The sequence below is a fragment of the Sitophilus oryzae genome, unplaced genomic scaffold, assembly GCF_002938485.1.
Source record: "Sitophilus oryzae breed Bouriz unplaced genomic scaffold, Soryzae_2.0 scaffold_1058_pilon_pilon, whole genome shotgun sequence".
Taxonomy (NCBI): domain Eukaryota; kingdom Metazoa; phylum Arthropoda; class Insecta; order Coleoptera; family Curculionidae; genus Sitophilus; species Sitophilus oryzae.
Window position 1 is genome coordinate 1,718,189 of NW_022145680.1, and position 18,162 is coordinate 1,736,350.

The window sequence follows — 18,162 nt, forward strand, 5'->3', positions numbered from 1 at the left end:
TTTCGAGAATTTTATTCCCATTATCAGGACAGTTTCAATGAGTCAACTGACAAAACAACATCCTCTGCACAATAAGGCCTTAAAAACTAACATCGTAGGACATTGAAAACTTCCTTTATAAAATATTAAAATGCATACATGTACATCTAACGTTCTTCTTTAAAAAGAAATTACTAAAAATAATTGCCACATTGTTGTTTCGAGCTTCATCAAACAGTCAGACGATCAAACAGGCTGTTTTATCGAGCCCGAAACAATAGTGTAGCAATTCTTCTTTAAAAAAAATACTAAAAATAATGTCGTTAGATGTATGTGTATTTTAATATTTTATAAAGGAAATATCCTTGTGTTTCCAATGTTAATTTTTAAGGCCATATTGTGCAAAGGATGTTGTTTTGTTAATTCACTCATTTAAACTGTCCTGATGATGGGAATAAAATTCTCGAAAGCTTGACAAATTGAAAAAGTAGTTTTATTAGCCCGTGTTTTGAGTTTTTTCTTAACTTCAGTCACTACTAAACCTGCTGTTTTTATAATTTATGATGGTAGGTAAGAAAAGTGTATCGTCCACCCGTTTACTTTTGTGTTGTTAACCTTTCTGTAAATATTCATGTGCTGTCACATTGCCCCTTTAGTCACAGACCGCCAAGGACTCCTCCGCCTCGAGCCCCGTACCGGGCCCGAAGCCCTCCGCTCCTCCCGTCGTTCCGGCCCTAGCCACCGCCAGCCTGCCACCGTCCGGATCGCCGTCCAGTACGCAGGCGCCGGCCCCCACGTCCGAGGTGTGCACCACCGCGCAGCAGAAAATGCCTGCGCCTCCACTAACCACTACCACAACCACCACCACTAGCTCTGTATCTATTCCCCCCGCACCCGCAACCCGTACCTCGCCCCCCTCCCCGCCCACGCACCAGCAGTTCACCGTGCACGGCCACGTGGCCGGTCCCGGTGACCGCGTAGGCCCCGCTCCCAACGTCACCGTCAATCCCCACTACCAGCCGGTGAACCCGTGTCCCGACCACGCCGCCCTATCCCGATGTTTGTCTCTGACGCACAGTCCGGCATCGGATCAACAGATCCGGGTGCTGACGCCTTCCGAGATCATGCGCACACTTCCCTCGCTCTGTCAGGAAAACTATGAGCCGCCGCAACAGCCGGTGAGAACCCCGTTTTGGTGTGGATTGAGAGCGATTTTTTTACGTTTCTTATGATTTTGTTGCGCGGCGTATCCCGATTATTATATCAGCTGATTATTTTTCTGTTTTATCGATAAAATTGTGTAGAAATTGATTATTAGTTCTTTTTTATCGTCATTTTCTATTTTTATAAAGTATCTACAGTAACGATAAAATAAAAACAGAAGGTAAACGTAACAAAGCTACAAATTTTACTTATCTTTTTATATTCTTTTTTACAAATGATGATGAAATGTTTTACAAATGATAATTTTTTAGCACGATAGGCCTTTTATAAAGGTGTGTACGTACTTATTTTTTTTTTCAATCAAACATCGATGTTCTCGCGATCTTTCACATATCTGTACACTAGAAGCAAACTATGTTAAGTCCAAAATTGGCATATTTTAGATATACGGGGTGTCCCAGGCTGAGCGTGCATTAGAAGTTTCTAGAGAACCACAATATCTAGATCGGAGATTTTTTGAACATCATGAAAATCACAATGAGATCTATCGATTAAAAATATTTTCAATATGGCGGTACTTCCAGAAATACCGAAAGTTCACAGCAACTTTCTTATTTTAAATGGGCGTTTCTACTTTTTATTACATACTTTGATTATCTGTAAAATTCTATGAATATTGATGTTAAACACTCTATACCTAACAATAACCGTTTTTGAGAAAAAAATATTTAAAAATTTGGGCCGAAAAAACTACCTGCCAAAAAATTTGTATAGGCTAAAGGTACATTCAGGCTGAGAGCGTCGAGAGTCGCGTCGCGTCTGCGTGTCGAAATGGAACCAATTCACTTAAATTAGACCGTTCAGGCAGACAGCGTCTCGTTTGGCGTTGCGCTAGCGTCTGCTGAGCGTCGGGGTTCGATGGGGCGGATGCGACGCTCGACGCTATCAACCTGAATGTACCTTAAAAGTCAAATTTAGTGATTACCACAGCTACTGTGGCATAAAGATAAGACGTAGTTATCTATTTCAAAAATTAAATTGTTCAAATGTCATATCATAATGGCGGTAGCTGTCACGTAATTGAGTGACTAAAAAGTTATCATAAATCATTTTTTTCAAATGGAAACTCACTTTTTATCACACTAGCTAAAAGGTTTTTCAATTCGTTACTTTTTAACTATAAATGTTCCTATACCAAAAATAAGCTTCCTTTGACATTAAGTGTCAAACAGTGAGACAATTTATTTCCATCTGTCAGAAAACGAATTATTTGAATTTGTTTAAAAAGTGTATTTATAAAAATATATAAATATCGTATTTTCGCTATTTAGTGATATCTAATAGTTAGATATTATTAATTAATAATAATATACCGTATCAACACTGAAAAAAAAACAGCGCGAAGTTGGCGAAGTTGGAAATGATGATCGATAACATACTGCTTTTTAAACAAAGTTGAACCATTGTTTGCTGATCGACTTGTTTTTGAACGATTTGTTTTAGGTATAAGAACATGTATAATCAAAAAGTAACGAATTGAAAAGCCTAGTGAAATAGAAAAGTGGGTTTCCGTTAAAAAAAATTATTTATGATAATTTTTTAATCGCTCAATTCTATGACAGCTGCAGCCAATACTATATGACATTAGAATAATTTAATTTTTGAAATAGATAGCCACATGTCTTGTCTTTATGGCACAGTGGCTGTGGTAATCACTAAATTTAACGTTTAGACTATACACATATTTTTGACAGGCAGTTTTTTCGTTCAAAAATTTTAAATATTTTTTTTCTCAGAAACGGTTAATGATCGGTATAGAGTCTTTAATATCAAAATTCATAAAATTTTACAGAGAATTTAAGTATGTAATAAAAAATGAGGGCACCCATTTATAATTAGAAAGTTGCTGTCAACTTCCGGTATTTTCGGAAGTGCCGTCATATTGAAAATATTTTTAATCGATAGATCTCGTTGTGAAACAATGATGTGCAAAAAATCTCCGATCTAGATATTGTAGTTCTCTAGAAACTTCTAATGCACGCTCAGCCTGGGACAACCTGTGGTTCAAGTTACTTAGCTTTTTATGTTCTACCCTTTGGTCTTTCTTGTTTTACGCTATCCGCACCAATAAATAAAATAGTCGGTTGAAAATCAAATTAAATAAAGATAGTAAATTGGTTCCAAATTGCGACATACATACCTGTTTTACAATTTTCTGTTAAATATTTTCTTAATATATCACTATTAAACTATTATTTGGACTTAAGATGGTTTAGCTTTATTCGTTTTGGCATAAATAGGGACTTAATATAAGTTAAGTCCTGTAAATGTTTCTTTTTCTAATATGCAAATTATGTTTTTTTACGTCACTCAAAAAAAATTTTGGAATTTGTAATTATTGTATTGCTAATTTATTTAAAAACTGTTTTATATTTTAAGTTCAAAATAAGTTGTTCATATACCAAATTTTACAATCATTTAAAAATAACCGAGTAATTAGTAAATAACTTCGAAAAAGAACTTTAAATTCTTTTTTCTTAAAACTATGTTTTGTGACTTAATATAGTTTGCTTCTGGGGTACAGATGTATAGAATTTATAACACTTTACCACTTGAGGTGTAAAAGCCTTAAGCCAATGAGTTTCTGATTCTCTTATAAACAGCATCTAATGGATGTCCACTAAATTAATTTTGTTATTTACTTATTATGATTTTCTAGTTTACTAATTCGACTATAACGTGTTATGTACTTTATAATGTAACGTGTAAAAATAATTTATTTGGATATAGTAACTTATTTATTTTTATAATACCTAGGCCTAAATATCAAAAACAATGCAGCTGCTATTTAATCCTTTGGTGGGTGGATCTATTTAGGCTTTAGTATATTATTATTATTTATTGTAATACTCAATTTTATATGATTTGCAATAAAGATGTATTATTATTATTATTTATATTGCCATAATTCGTACAGAAAGAGAAAAAGATGATTAAAATTTACAGGAAACAGGTTTTACCACCCTTCTGTTTTTTATATCTGTGCTGTAGTATATAGATAATATTCTGTACTCATCGAATCAAATTTAAAACTACAAAAATTGTCTTTTTCTCATTAATCAATATTTACAAAAAATAGTATAAAATGTTGTTTTTATTATTATTTTTAAGTACTACAAATCTTTTACTCAGTAAATCATTAAAACGAGTCTGCATTTTAAATAAAAAATTTTGTTCGACTTGAATCAAAATGATTGAAATTGTTGTATGTGGTAATTTGAGGGACAGTTTAGAGGGAAGCTTTAAATTGAGTCTAATTGAGCCTCTAATAGGATGTTCATAAAATCTACTTTATTTTTGTGTTTTTCGATAATTCGAATATAAAATATAGTAGTCGCAAAACAATTTCCGATGCACGTGATCAACTTTGAGTGACAAGCGATGGCGACAGCGTGCCAGATTGTGATGGATTTATGAGATGATTCTTAATTTAAAAGTGACAAACAATATAATATTTATTATATCATTTTTTATTTATAATAATTATAATTATAAGATTTTTACGTTTTATTTTTAATTTAATAACTACTATTTTAGTAATTAATTGATTTATTGTTTTATAGCTTATTTTACTTATTACATATTAGCAAAAACTAGTCCATTATGAAGATTATTCTAAGCGTTATTATGGGTTATTTATTTATTTATTGATGTACATCTTACAACGCCATAAGTGGTAATAACAAGTAAGATGGTGCTATTAATGCACAAACTAATAACCACAAAATTTAATTAAAACTAACGTAGAAATAACTTTGAAAGCGGTGTAATGTGTTTATCAATCAAACTTACTTCTCTGACTGCAGTCAAGGGTAAAACAGAACCTTTATTGTCACGTTCTCGTTCTAAATAGTTTATCAGGAAAGCTACAAGCTCTTTGCTTCGACTGTTTAAATGCTTCGTGCAATACAAAAACTCGAAAACTTACTTCTTAAAAGAACTGTTTGTGCTTAAAAGTACATTTTTTTTAAAAAAGACTATGAAAATAGACAAAAATAACGAGAATTACTCACAAAGATTCAACAACACAATATTATACAAAATAATGACTGACATTAGGATAATTCTAAATAATACACGACAACCTTGCTGAAAACGGCGCAATGTGAACCAATATAGCGATAATAAAATTCGGTTTAATCTAATTTTTGCAACTTTAATCTAAATAAAATATCTGTTGCAATCATTTGCTCTATAAAGTCAAATGAAGAGCCTGCTCGTATCTTAAATTATACTACAAATTTAAACATTTTTGCCAAAAATTTTTTATTGTTATATTATTAAAGTTCTTTATATGCTTATCTTTTGTCGACAATCCAAAAAATTACTAAATATTTTTAACTATTTCAATCATTTTGGCTCGTTCATTTTTACTAATCGGTTTATACGTGAATTATTAATTATAAGTTGAACACTTTATCGATAAAATTGTATTTTTTTGTATAGATTGTGGTTTAACTAAGTTTAAATTGCATCAATATTTTTGTTTAATAGTTTATCGGTTTATCAAATATGCTGCAAAGAAAATACTTGCATGTGGCATTAGATACTGCAATTCAAAGCGCTACCACAATACTGTATTTACATTTTTTTTTATTTGGTAAAGCTTCTGATTTTGTGTGATTTTTGATGCGTTTTATTTTATCAGCACCATACATTGTTTTAGAATTTACTTTTTTATACTTTATTTCGAAGATGATAATTTAGAGAGTACGTTGAAGAAAAACTTTTTTTTTCGTAAAGCATGAATTTTTATATACACCACCCGAGACCAACCCAACTTCCTTCAATATTCCATAGAGTCGACAGGTATCAGAGCTATCTTTTTTTTTACTAATATTTGTATTGGATTTTGGTATCGTCGCTTATCTAAACCCTAAAACAAAAAAGAACCGTGTTAGTCGGGGTACTAAGACGTAGCTGTGCAACGGTGTTGGTGAAAATTGATCTGCTCTATTTGTTTAGTTTCAGCCTTCTTTGTTATTTTATTTGCATGTTTACAGGCTGTTTGTTTTAAAATTTAGTCTTTGTATTAACAACGATGTGTTTTTGTGCAGTGTCTTTGATATTCTCTAGGTTTATTATTGTTCGAGCGTTAAATGTAGAGTAAATTTTATGGAGTGTTCAGTTTTGTCATTTTTTTCTATCGTGATATTTTTTTAAAAAAATATTTTGTATAATAGAGTACTTATCCGGGAACCCTTTTAATTGCAATAGTATTAACGTCAATGGGATGGAATATTTTCAACTTAGAATATATTATTGCCAACTAGAGTGTTTTTTAATACATGTTTATTGTTCTACAGGGTGGTCCGAATTGTATTGTGAAAACTTCTGCAGCATATTCTGCAGATAAAAATAAATAAAAAAGTTCGTATAAATGTAAGTCCTAAAATGCTTCGTTTCGGAGATATAGGTTGTAGAAGTTTCATTTTTATTTCGATTTTTTCCAAATAATTTCTGAAGTGTAACGTCAATATTTGGATGAAAATTGGTGTCTGGGAGTTTTTTGACATGAGAAATTTGATTTTAATGTCAATTTGACTCCTACTTCTAGGAGGCGCTACTTACATATTTTTTAACCGGTTTGATGAGTAACAACTTTTCTTCCGTACCTGTATAAAACTACTGAGTAAAAAATATACATTTACCACGTTTTTTTTTACGTAAAAAGGGTCTCTTGGTAAAAATCGCTACAAATAATGATTCTTAAATTTTTTGATTAATTTATGATTAATTTATACAAAAATAAAGTTTCCAAATTTATCATTTCAGTCAAATAACTATCTACTCAACATGTTTATTTTTGTCAATAATGACAATATGACAATATTTCCATTCTAAATATCTCGAGGACGGTTGCTCGTAGCAATTTTTACCAAGAGACATTTTTTTTACGTAGAAAATCACGGAAATGTATATTTTTTCACTAACTCACCGAAACTAAACATTTTATGACATACATGTATACGAACTTTTTTACTAATTTTTACCTGCAGAATATGCTGCTAAAGTTTCCGGAATACAGTTCGGGCTACCCTGTATTTTACTGAAATACAATTAAATAATTAAATTTAGATATAGAACTGCGATCTTGAAAATATTTTACATAAATGGTCCTCTACGTATTATTGACATTAAGGCTTTTCAAAATTTTCACTTTTTATGAATGTACTTTTTACTGTAAATACCGAAATAACTTGCATTATTCTCTTTGTTCACTTGATTAAAAATAGTAAAATTTTAATTTTGTGATAAAGAAACTTCATTATCTATTTCAGCATTTTCTATTATGTAATAAATTGAAAAGGGAATCAAGATGTTAAACTTCAATGATTTTTGTTTTCGATGGAATGAAATTTACACTACATTTTTTAATCTTTGTAGTTTTAGATGTTTTTCTGTAAAGGTTTGTGATGTCTAGAGAATTTCAATTTCAATTATTGAAACACAACGTTCGATGTCTTTGGTGATTTTTATTAAAATACTAACTGTAACAGATACAATTTCAGAAAATTCTTAGTAGTTAACTGGTACATAGAGTCACTACAAGACGATCGAACAAGCTTTTTAATGGGATTTAATTTCGTTCCCTTTCATCCCTCTTTATTTTGATACAGGATCAAGAAAAAATAGTGCAACAGCAAAAGTCAGCTCGAGAAGCGGAACAGGAAAGGCAATGGAAGCAGTTACAAGCTTTAAGACAGCAACAAGCTCAGCAACAGCAACACGTGCTGCAAGAACAGCGTGTTCAAGGTATTTAGAACATTTGCTTTTTAGTTACTACTCCTCAAATAATATAATAATAATAAATATATGTAAATTTATCGATACAACACTTCTCTCTCGATACGCTGTCGAGTTTCGATAGTGCTTTAGTTTGCACATTGTGTACCCCCTTTATACAGAGTATTTCAACTATTTAGAAAGTACATACAGGGTTGTGCATCGTCGTTGGAAACAGAAAATCCCATGCAAATTATGAACTGTTCAAATATTGGCTCCCCTATTGATTTTACAGCGAAGTCGTAAATTGATTTTTTAAAGGTTTATGTGTGGTAGATGCACATGCCAAATTTGAACAATTTTGGACCAGCCCTGGACAGGTAACAATCAAACACCAGTCAAAAATCGATATCAGGGTTGCCACAAGCTACACAATTGTGTATTTTGCTACACATTTGCTTCCATGACTGCACAGCTACACCACAATGGCCTGTGCTACACATTTTGAGAATTTACATATTTATTATAAAAAATAATACCAGAACAGTAAATCAGCTGACAAAAGCTGTTTTTTTTTGCTTTTAAGTTATCTAACTACTCAACACGTTTATTTTTGCTAATACGACAATATGACAATATTTCCATTCTAAAATATCTCGAGGACGGTTGCTCAGCAATTTTTACCAAGAGACATTTTTTTTACGTAGAAAATCACGGAAATGTATATTTTTTCACTAACTCACCGAAACTAAACATTTTATGGACATACATGTGGCTACGAACTTTTACTAATTTTACCTGCAGAATATGCTGCTAAAGTTGCCGGAATACAAGTTCAAGCTAATCCCTGTATTTTACTGAAATACAATTACAATCAATTAAATTTAGATATAGAACTGCGATCTTGAAAATATTTTACATAAATGGTCCTCTACGTATTATTGACATTAAGGCTTTTCAAAATTTTCACTTTTATGAATGTACTTTTTACTGTAAATACCGAAATAACTTGCATTATTCTCTTTGTTCACTTGATTAAAAATAGCAAAATTTTAATTTTGTGATAAAGAAACTTCATTATCTATTTCAGCATTTTCTATTATGTAATAAATTGAAAAGGGAATCAAGATGTTAAACTTCAATGATTTTTGTTTTCGATGGAATGAAATTTACACTACATTTTTAATCTTTGTAGTTTTAGATGTTTTTCTGTAAAGGTTTGTGATGTCTAGAGAATTTCAATTTCAATTATTGAAACACAACGTTCGATGTCTTTGGTGATTTTTATTAAAATACTAACTGTAACAGATACAATTTCAGAAAATTCTTAGTAGTTAACTGGTACATAGAGTCACTACAAGACGATCGAACAAGCTTTTAATGGGATTTAATTTCGTTCCCTTTCATCCCTCTTTATTTTGATACAGGATCAAGAAAAAATAGTGCAACAGCAAAAGTCAGCTCGAGAAGCGGAACAGGAAAGGCAATGGAAGCAGTTACAAGCTTTAAGACAGCAACAAGCTCAGCAACAGCAACACGTGCTGCAGGAACAACGTGTTCAAGGTATTTAGAACGTTTTCTTTTTAGTTACAACCCGTCAAATATAGGATTATATGTAAATTTATCAATGCAACGCTTCTCTCGATGCGCAATAGTCAGTGTATCGATAGAGTTTTAGTTTGTATATCAAATACTTGGGCAATATCAAATACATTGTATCAAATACTTGGGGAATGAAACTGAACGAATCCAAATGTGCCGTTCTTAAAATAGGACCAAATAACCCAAATAAAGAATATATACTCAACAACACAATATTGTCTACAGTGTCAGAACAAAATGACCTTGGAGTGACTATTACATCAGATTTAAAATGGGAAAACCACATTGTAAAAATTGCCAAGAAATGTAACTCCTTTGTGTATCTAATACAGCGTACTTTTAAAGACCACTCTATAGAGATGATAGCAAAGCTCTACAAAAGCTATATTAGACCAAAGCTTGAGTACGCGTACACAGTGTGGAACCCCTACTATATTAAGGACATAGAGATACTGGAAAAGATACAGAGGCGCGTGACTAAAATCCCGTTGGAGCTACAAAATATGACCTACACAGAAAGACTGGCTAAATTTAATATAACAACATTAAGAGAAAGAAGACACAGAGGGGATTTGATAGAAACATTTAAAATAACAAGCGGACATTATACATGTGATGTTAAAAATATATTTTCCCAAAATCATAACCCTCAATTACGTGGACACTCGAAGAAAACAAGCAAAGAAAAGACAGCCAAAGTACAGAGGAAAAATTTTCTAACAAATCGTGTTGCATATTCATGGAATGCTTTAACAGAAAATACAGTGACTGCCCCCAGTATAAACGCGTTCAAAAACCGACTAGATAAAGAACTTGAAGAAAATGCAACAAGAATGATTCACTATAGTGCGTAAAAGTGAAAAGTGAAAAGTAATAACTCTTAAACTCTTTGAAAACAGACAATAGCCTCATCGGTTTTACCGCCTGCTATTGGAACATTACATGATTACATGATTACATATAGCTTGTACAGAGAGTACAAACAATTCAGAAAGTACATATGCATATGCACAGGTTTCATTAGAGACAGGTTTTCAACCACGAAAGAAAAAATTTATATTACCCATATTAAAATATAGTTTAAGGGAAAGAAGTTTTATAGGAAGGAAAGGTTAAAATACACTACGATCGATCGAAAGAAAAGCGGCGTCAAAGACGGCTGGGGAATGCCTATCGAGGTTAATTTTGGCCTAGACGTAATTTCTTGGTTTGTACTCTTCTTTATTTTTTATTGGAGTCTACCGCCAGTTGGCCTTAAGAAGGCTGTAATTTATTTATACAGGGTGTATCAAAAAACATGTGCCATCTCTCGTGGGGAGATTCCTCACGTAAAAATAAGATTTATTTTTCATATCAACATAGGTCCGATTCTAGTGATGTAAAAATTCTAAGTAAGCCTTACAAAGTAACAGTTACTTACGAGGACTCGAAGTAATGCTTACTATTTGAATTTAGGACTCGTTACTCGTTACTAAGCTAATTCGTTACTTTTGCGCCGGCAGTAATCGTAATCCCTGGAAATGCACGAACTGAGGACTCGAAACTCGATACTGAAATATTCCTTACTTCGACGTAGGTCTAGTTGTTATCAATATGTTTATGTTTAAAGCGTTGACTTGACGCCGGCTGGTGTTTTGGATGGCAAATGTGTGATATTTTTATTACAATTATTATGATTGGCTCATGCCGACCCGGAGGCGGTCTGTCCCTTTGCCGTTTGTTGTCGCTTTTTATTTATAGAGTAGAATTGTTTATTTAGATTAACATGTCTTAGATATTAATTAAAAATGGATTCACGTTAGTTACAAAAAATGTTAACATCTGAAAAAGCAGAGCTAATATTTTTCTTCAAAAGAGAATAGATATTTCGCCACTTACACTGTAAGAAAATCTACAAAATAAAAATAGTAATTTTTAGTAAACACTGCTGGCTGAGAGAGAGAGAGAGAGAGAGAGAGAGAGAGAGAGAGAGAGAGTATAAAAAAATACTTTATATTTATTATACACATATTTTCTATGTTTGATTTGTTTTCTTTTATTTTTAATTTTATTAATAGTACATAGTTTTATTTAACATATCATTATAAAAATATTATACATATTATTAAAAACATATTATTCAGTACTTGAATACCGAGTATTGAAATTATTCTATTAAGCCCTTACACTAGAAGAAAGTAGAAACCCCTTATAGGTTAACCCGAGCATGCAACGAAGATCGCTGGGCACAATAAGTAACAAAGTTCCACGTCAAGCCCAAGTCTTCCAACCTGTACACAAAACAACGATTATAAAGTAACGATACCAAAGTATAAAGTACCAAAGTAACGAGTAACTAAAGTAACCTAGTCCTATTATCAAAAGTAACTAGTAGTTACAAGTCCATAAAAGTAACTAAAGTTTACATCACTATCCGATTCTGCTTTGTTTCGTAGCTACAGGGTGTTAAAATCTTAATATTTTTTTCGATTAATTATAATTTTCTTCCAAGTCCTTTTAGCATTTTACTTTAAAATGAAATTTTGAGAGTGAAAGTTACTATAAAGGCGACATATTTTAAAGCTAAAAAAGTGTCTACATATTCACCAGGAACGTGCATATGGGTTTTCGCTGGAATATTTTTCTAAAAAAAGCATGTTCGCCACTGACTTTTTTTTCACTTGTTAGCGAACTAAATTAAAAAAATTAAAATTTTTCTGATATTTATTTATTCTTTCACCTCTTAATTAAATCTATTACAATTTTCAAAAGATACAAATTTTTAAAATAAAACTTTCGAAATGATATAAATTGTACAATAAAAAGTATAACAACTGATACGGAACGGAAGCTTACGTATAGCGTCAATACAATGAAAAATACGGAACGGATATGGAATGGAAACGGAAGGTATAGTGAGAATCAACCTTTAACTGGAAGGTGAAATATTTTTACTTTCAAACGTTGCTATCTCTATTTCGAATGTACTAACTTGATTCACCCTGCTATCGAAAATAAGTACTTTTTCTCAAGTCGTAGCCAACTGTATAGTAATGAACTTTGTTAGTGGTCGTTAGATGGCGTTGTTTCAAAAATCTCCTAACAATGTTGTTTTTCTCAAGGAAATAAAAGGTATGCTCCAATATTACATTTAAAGTCTTCAGTTTTTAGTAATTCAGTAATTTAAATTAAGAAAGTTGATAGTGGTCTCTCAAACCCAAAACGGAATTCTTATTAAAAAATACTTTATATTTATTATACACATATTTTCTATGTTTGATTTGTTTTCTTTTATTTTTAATTTTATTAATAGTACATAGTTTTATTTAACATATCATTATAAAAATATTATACATATTATTAAAAACATATTATTCAGTACTTGAATACCGAGTATTGAAATTATTCTATTAAGCCCTTACACTAGAAGAAAGTAGAAACCCCTTATAGGTTAACCCGAGCATGCAACGAAGATCGCTGGGCACAATAAGTAACAAAGTTCCACGTCAAGCCCAAGTCTTCCAACCTGTACACAAAACAACGATTATAAAGTAACGATACCAAAGTATAAAGTACCAAAGTAACGAGTAACTAAAGTAACCTAGTCCTATTATCAAAAGTAACTAGTAGTTACAAGTCCATAAAAGTAACTAAAGTTTACATCACTATCCGATTCTGCTTTGTTTCGTAGCTACAGGGTGTTAAAATCTTAATATTTTTTTCGATTAATTATAATTTTCTTCCAAGTCCTTTTAGCATTTTACTTTAAAATGAAATTTTGAGAGTGAAAGTTACTATAAAGGCGACATATTTTAAAGCTAAAAAAGTGTCTACATATTCACCAGGAACGTGCATATGGGTTTTCGCTGGAATATTTTTCTAAAAAAAGCATGTTCGCCACTGACTTTTTTTTCACTTGTTAGCGAACTAAATTAAAAAAATTAAAATTTTTCTGATATTTATTTATTCTTTCACCTCTTAATTAAATCTATTACAATTTTCAAAAGATACAAATTTTTAAAATAAAACTTTCGAAATGATATAAATTGTACAATAAAAAGTATAACAACTGATACGGAACGGAAGCTTACGTATAGCGTCAATACAATGAAAAATACGGAACGGATATGGAATGGAAACGGAAGGTATAGTGAGAATCAACCTTTAACTGGAAGGTGAAATATTTTTACTTTCAAACGTTGCTATCTCTATTTCGAATGTACTAACTTGATTCACCCTGCTATCGAAAATAAGTACTTTTTCTCAAGTCGTAGCCAACTGTATAGTAATGAACTTTGTTAGTGGTCGTTAGATGGCGTTGTTTCAAAAATCTCCTAACAATGTTGTTTTTCTCAAGGAAATAAAAAGGTATGCTCCAATATTACATTTAAAGTCTTCAGTTTTTAGTAATTCAGTAATTTAAATTAAGAAAGTTGATAGTGGTCTCTCAAACCCAAAACGGAATTCTTATTAAAAAATACTTTATATTTATTATACACATATTTTCTATGTTTGATTTGTTTTCTTTTATTTTTAATTTTATTAATAGTACATAGTTTTATTTAACATATCATTATAAAAATATTATACATATTATTAAAAACATATTATTCAGTACTTGAATACCGAGTATTGAAATTATTCTATTAAGCCCTTACACTAGAAGAAAGTAGAAACCCCTTATAGGTTAACCCGAGCATGCAACGAAGATCGCTGGGCACAATAAGTAACAAAGTTCCACGTCAAGCCCAAGTCTTCCAACCTGTACACAAAACAACGATTATAAAGTAACGATACCAAAGTATAAAGTACCAAAGTAACGAGTAACTAAAGTAACCTAGTCCTATTATCAAAAGTAACTAGTAGTTACAAGTCCATAAAAGTAACTAAAGTTTACATCACTATCCGATTCTGCTTTGTTTCGTAGCTACAGGGTGTTAAAATCTTAATATTTTTTTCGATTAATTATAATTTTCTTCCAAGTCCTTTTAGCATTTTACTTTAAAATGAAATTTTGAGAGTGAAAGTTACTATAAAGGCGACATATTTTAAAGCTAAAAAGTGTCTACATATTCACCAGGAACGTGCATATGGGTTTTCGCTGGAATATTTTTCTAAAAAAGCATGTTCGCCACTGACTTTTTTCACTTGTTAGCGAACTAAATTAAAAAATTAAAATTTTTCTGATATTTATTTATTCTTTCACCTCTTAATTAAATCTATTACAATTTTCAAAAGATACAAATTTTAAAATAAAACTTTCGAAATGATATAAATTGTACAATAAAAGTATAACAACTGATACGGAACGGAAGCTTACGTATAGCGTCAATACAATGAAAAATACGGAACGGATATGGAATGGAAACGGAAGGTATAGTGAGAATCAACCTTTAACTGGAAGGTGAAATATTTTTACTTTCAAACGTTGCTATCTCTATTTCGAATGTACTAACTTGATTCACCCTGCTATCGAAAATAAGTACTTTTCTCTCAAGTCGTAGCCAACTGTATAGTAATGAACTTTGTTAGTGGTCGTTAGATGGCGTTGTTTCAAAAATCTCCTAACAATGTTGTTTTTCTCAAGGAAATAAAAAGGTATGCTCCAATATTACATTTAAAGTCTTCAGTTTTTAGTAATTCAGTAATTTAAATTAAGAAAGTTGATAGTGGTCTCTCAAACCCAAAACGGAATTCTTATTGGAAACTTAAATCTTGCCGCTTTACGAAGGAGAAAACTGACAATGGCAAGATGAAAATTATTTTCATCTCCAATTTTAATTAATCCTAATATTGTAAAAAAACAAAAAACGAAAACTATCTATTTCTCTAGTTTTGAATAAATATAAAATTACCTGAAGCCAAAAATTCTTTTAACACACACCCAGTGCTAATAACTGCAACATACGAAATTTGATAGAAGATTGGCATTTTCACATTTTCACAAATGTACTCAAGTCTGATTTATCTATGTTTTTGTTTATTATTTAGTAAGTATTAGCGGTTCTCGAGTTACGGCCGACGCGACGTACTCTATTCGCGCTACTACTCGATCTACAAATTACATAAAGGAGTATCAGTCTAGTTGAACATAATCATTAACGTATCGGCATTAGAGTGATTACTTTAACTAGCAGTTCGGTTTAATTTGATTGCTACTTCTTTATGTGAATCATTACAAAGTCATTTTAATTCAAGTTTTCTAAGATACTTGACCTGAGAAAACTTTCTGTGGCTTCTTATTAGAAAGAGAACAGACATGTTTAGTTTCTGATGAAACCGGAAATGTTATAATAAGTTATATTTAATTATTACAGCTATAGCAAGAGTTCAGCGGGTACCTCAAGACTCGCAAGTTTTCATGCCCAACAACCAATCCAATCTTCTCCAAGTATCCACGTCTAGCCAGGAACCTAGTCCCGTAGCGTCACCCTCGCCGGTGTCCCGACAATTCGTTGGTATGAAATCTCCTCCCTTCGCTCACCCCTCTCCTCAGCCTCCTAACATTCGTACTCCCACTCCTTCACAGTCGCCCGTTCACGAGTTCCCGCCGGCCCCTCAGCAAGGCCAAGTTGCGGAGCTTCTGAGTCCCGACTACGCGCCGTCCAATCTTCAGCAAAAGCAGCCGTTCGTTAAGCAGGCCGTGGCGTCGAACGGGAACGAACAGTTCCAAGCTCAGAAACCTCAGTTCGCTACAATTCGGGCACCTATGCAGGTAATAATCTGATAGATTTATTTATATTTATAGACTTATAATTTTTCAAAAGTATTTCTTGCTTGATGGGAATACTAAGCTGGAACGAGCTGAATACTAAATATGTTCGAGTAAGTTTATTTCACACCGTCCCGGTTACCGTGCATGTTTATCGCATTGAAATCGTGGCTGTGGCATACTGTTAAAGTATTTTGGTTTTTACTGGTGTAGTTGTTCAAACTAAAATTCTCAGGTACGAAGTTTGTATGATGTAACGCTGTTTCTGGTAGTATAGAACGGTTTAAGAATAGATGACCGGCATTGTCGAAAATAAACAATTTTAATACATTTTATTATACCCAAAAATGTGGTATTTTTAGTTTTCATTGCGATCTATACTCTGTACTAGTTATATTATTATGTACGAGTTATATTATAGAAAAATAGATATACAGGGTGTCACAAATGAATTGACTATTGATAAGGTCACAAAAAAGAAATTTCTAGAATGTTTATCGTAATTCAGAATTAAATATATCGAAAACAGCCCAACGAATAATCGCGCCGCTGTGTCGAGCTTGCGTCATGCGAGGTTGCCGTAGTTTCAACAATTTCAAATTCAAGACACTCGAAGCAATCAAATTCTTATTAAATTTTAAAAATAAAACAGAAAAACATGAAAGGAAACAAACAAAACACAAATGAGTTTGAGACGACCCGTGTGTGTACGGTCTTAGTAGTTTCAATTAGCTTAGTAGTTTGTTCCTCTAATATGAATGTAAGCATTCAGAACGTTAAGATTAGCGGTAGGAATTGTCAATTAGTGGAAAAAGTTGACAAACTTAACTTCTCCACTAATTATGCTTCAAAATTTGAAGGAATGTCATTTTGGCCTTTGATTATCATCCGTCAAGAGAAATTGTTGTTAGAAATTAAACGTTTATTGTTTTCTAAGCTAAATATTAGGCTTTCTCTATGGATACAACTACAACTTAACAAGTATAGCTAGAGACGTGAGAAATGCTATGAATGCTATGAATGAAATGCGACCGGTGCTATCCCCAAGTCTCTTCCTATATTTGTACAACTGTACACACATGCATACATACAGCCATTACTCTCTGACGAGTATTTGACACGCATCAGAAGACGGTCAAGGCGTTTTCTTTCATGATCTTTTCTGTGACTGAAAAACCCGATACGTGATGTTATCTCTATCGCACGCACTCCTGATATTCAAAAATCTCATTGCTTTGGTTGCATACACAATGGGTACAACTGATTACCTCAAGCTGTTGCTATGATATTCTATTAATTTTAATTGTGTTTTTTAGACATTGTGAATGATCGTAAACTAAAAAGTATAAAGTGTAATTGAAACCACAATTTATTCCACTAATTGCGAGGTTCTGAATGAAGCTAAAGCCTCTAAGATTTTTGTATCATATTTATTAATTGATATATAATATTTCCACAATTATTTTGTAAAAATGGCGAACTATACCATTGAAATAAATAAATACTTTGATTTATAAAATAGGTACGCTCTGATCAACCAGAAGTTACTCGACAACTTAGAGACTTACTGCAAAGGCAGCAGCAATTGAAAAATTTTGATATGGCTCAAGAGAAATCGGGTCAAAGGACTCCAGAGTCCGAACTGCCATCTCCGACTAATATTTCAGGAGCTGATGGCACATTTAGGTACGTTAAAATATGATTATAACCACATAAATATTCCTAATTGTCACACATAATATTGAACCATACTTGATGTTCAAATTTAGGCAACCACTGCCGCCTAGTTCGGCTCGTCCAAGAATTCCTATGTCGGTCGGAGCGCGTCCAAGTATGATCAGAATGCAACAGCTGGATGGAAGGCTTCAAGGTTTAGATCCTAGGACACGACTCCTTCTTCAGCAGCAGGTATAATACTTATCAATTATTTTAGTCCCTGT

At 32.2% G+C, this 18,162-nt stretch overlaps 1 protein-coding gene across 1 annotated transcript in view; it reads left to right on the top strand.

Annotated features, from left to right (window-relative positions):
* Window positions 1-18,162, top strand: part of LOC115875825 (histone-lysine N-methyltransferase 2D-like) — a 141,200-nt gene that overhangs the window by 46,507 nt on the left and 76,531 nt on the right. Inside the window, exons 19-20 of the mRNA XM_030891351.1 lie at window positions 636-782; window positions 7,824-7,959. Coding sequence (XP_030747211.1) covers window positions 636-782; window positions 7,824-7,959 — 283 coding nt within the window. The remainder of the gene's footprint in view (window positions 1-635; window positions 783-7,823; window positions 7,960-18,162) is intronic.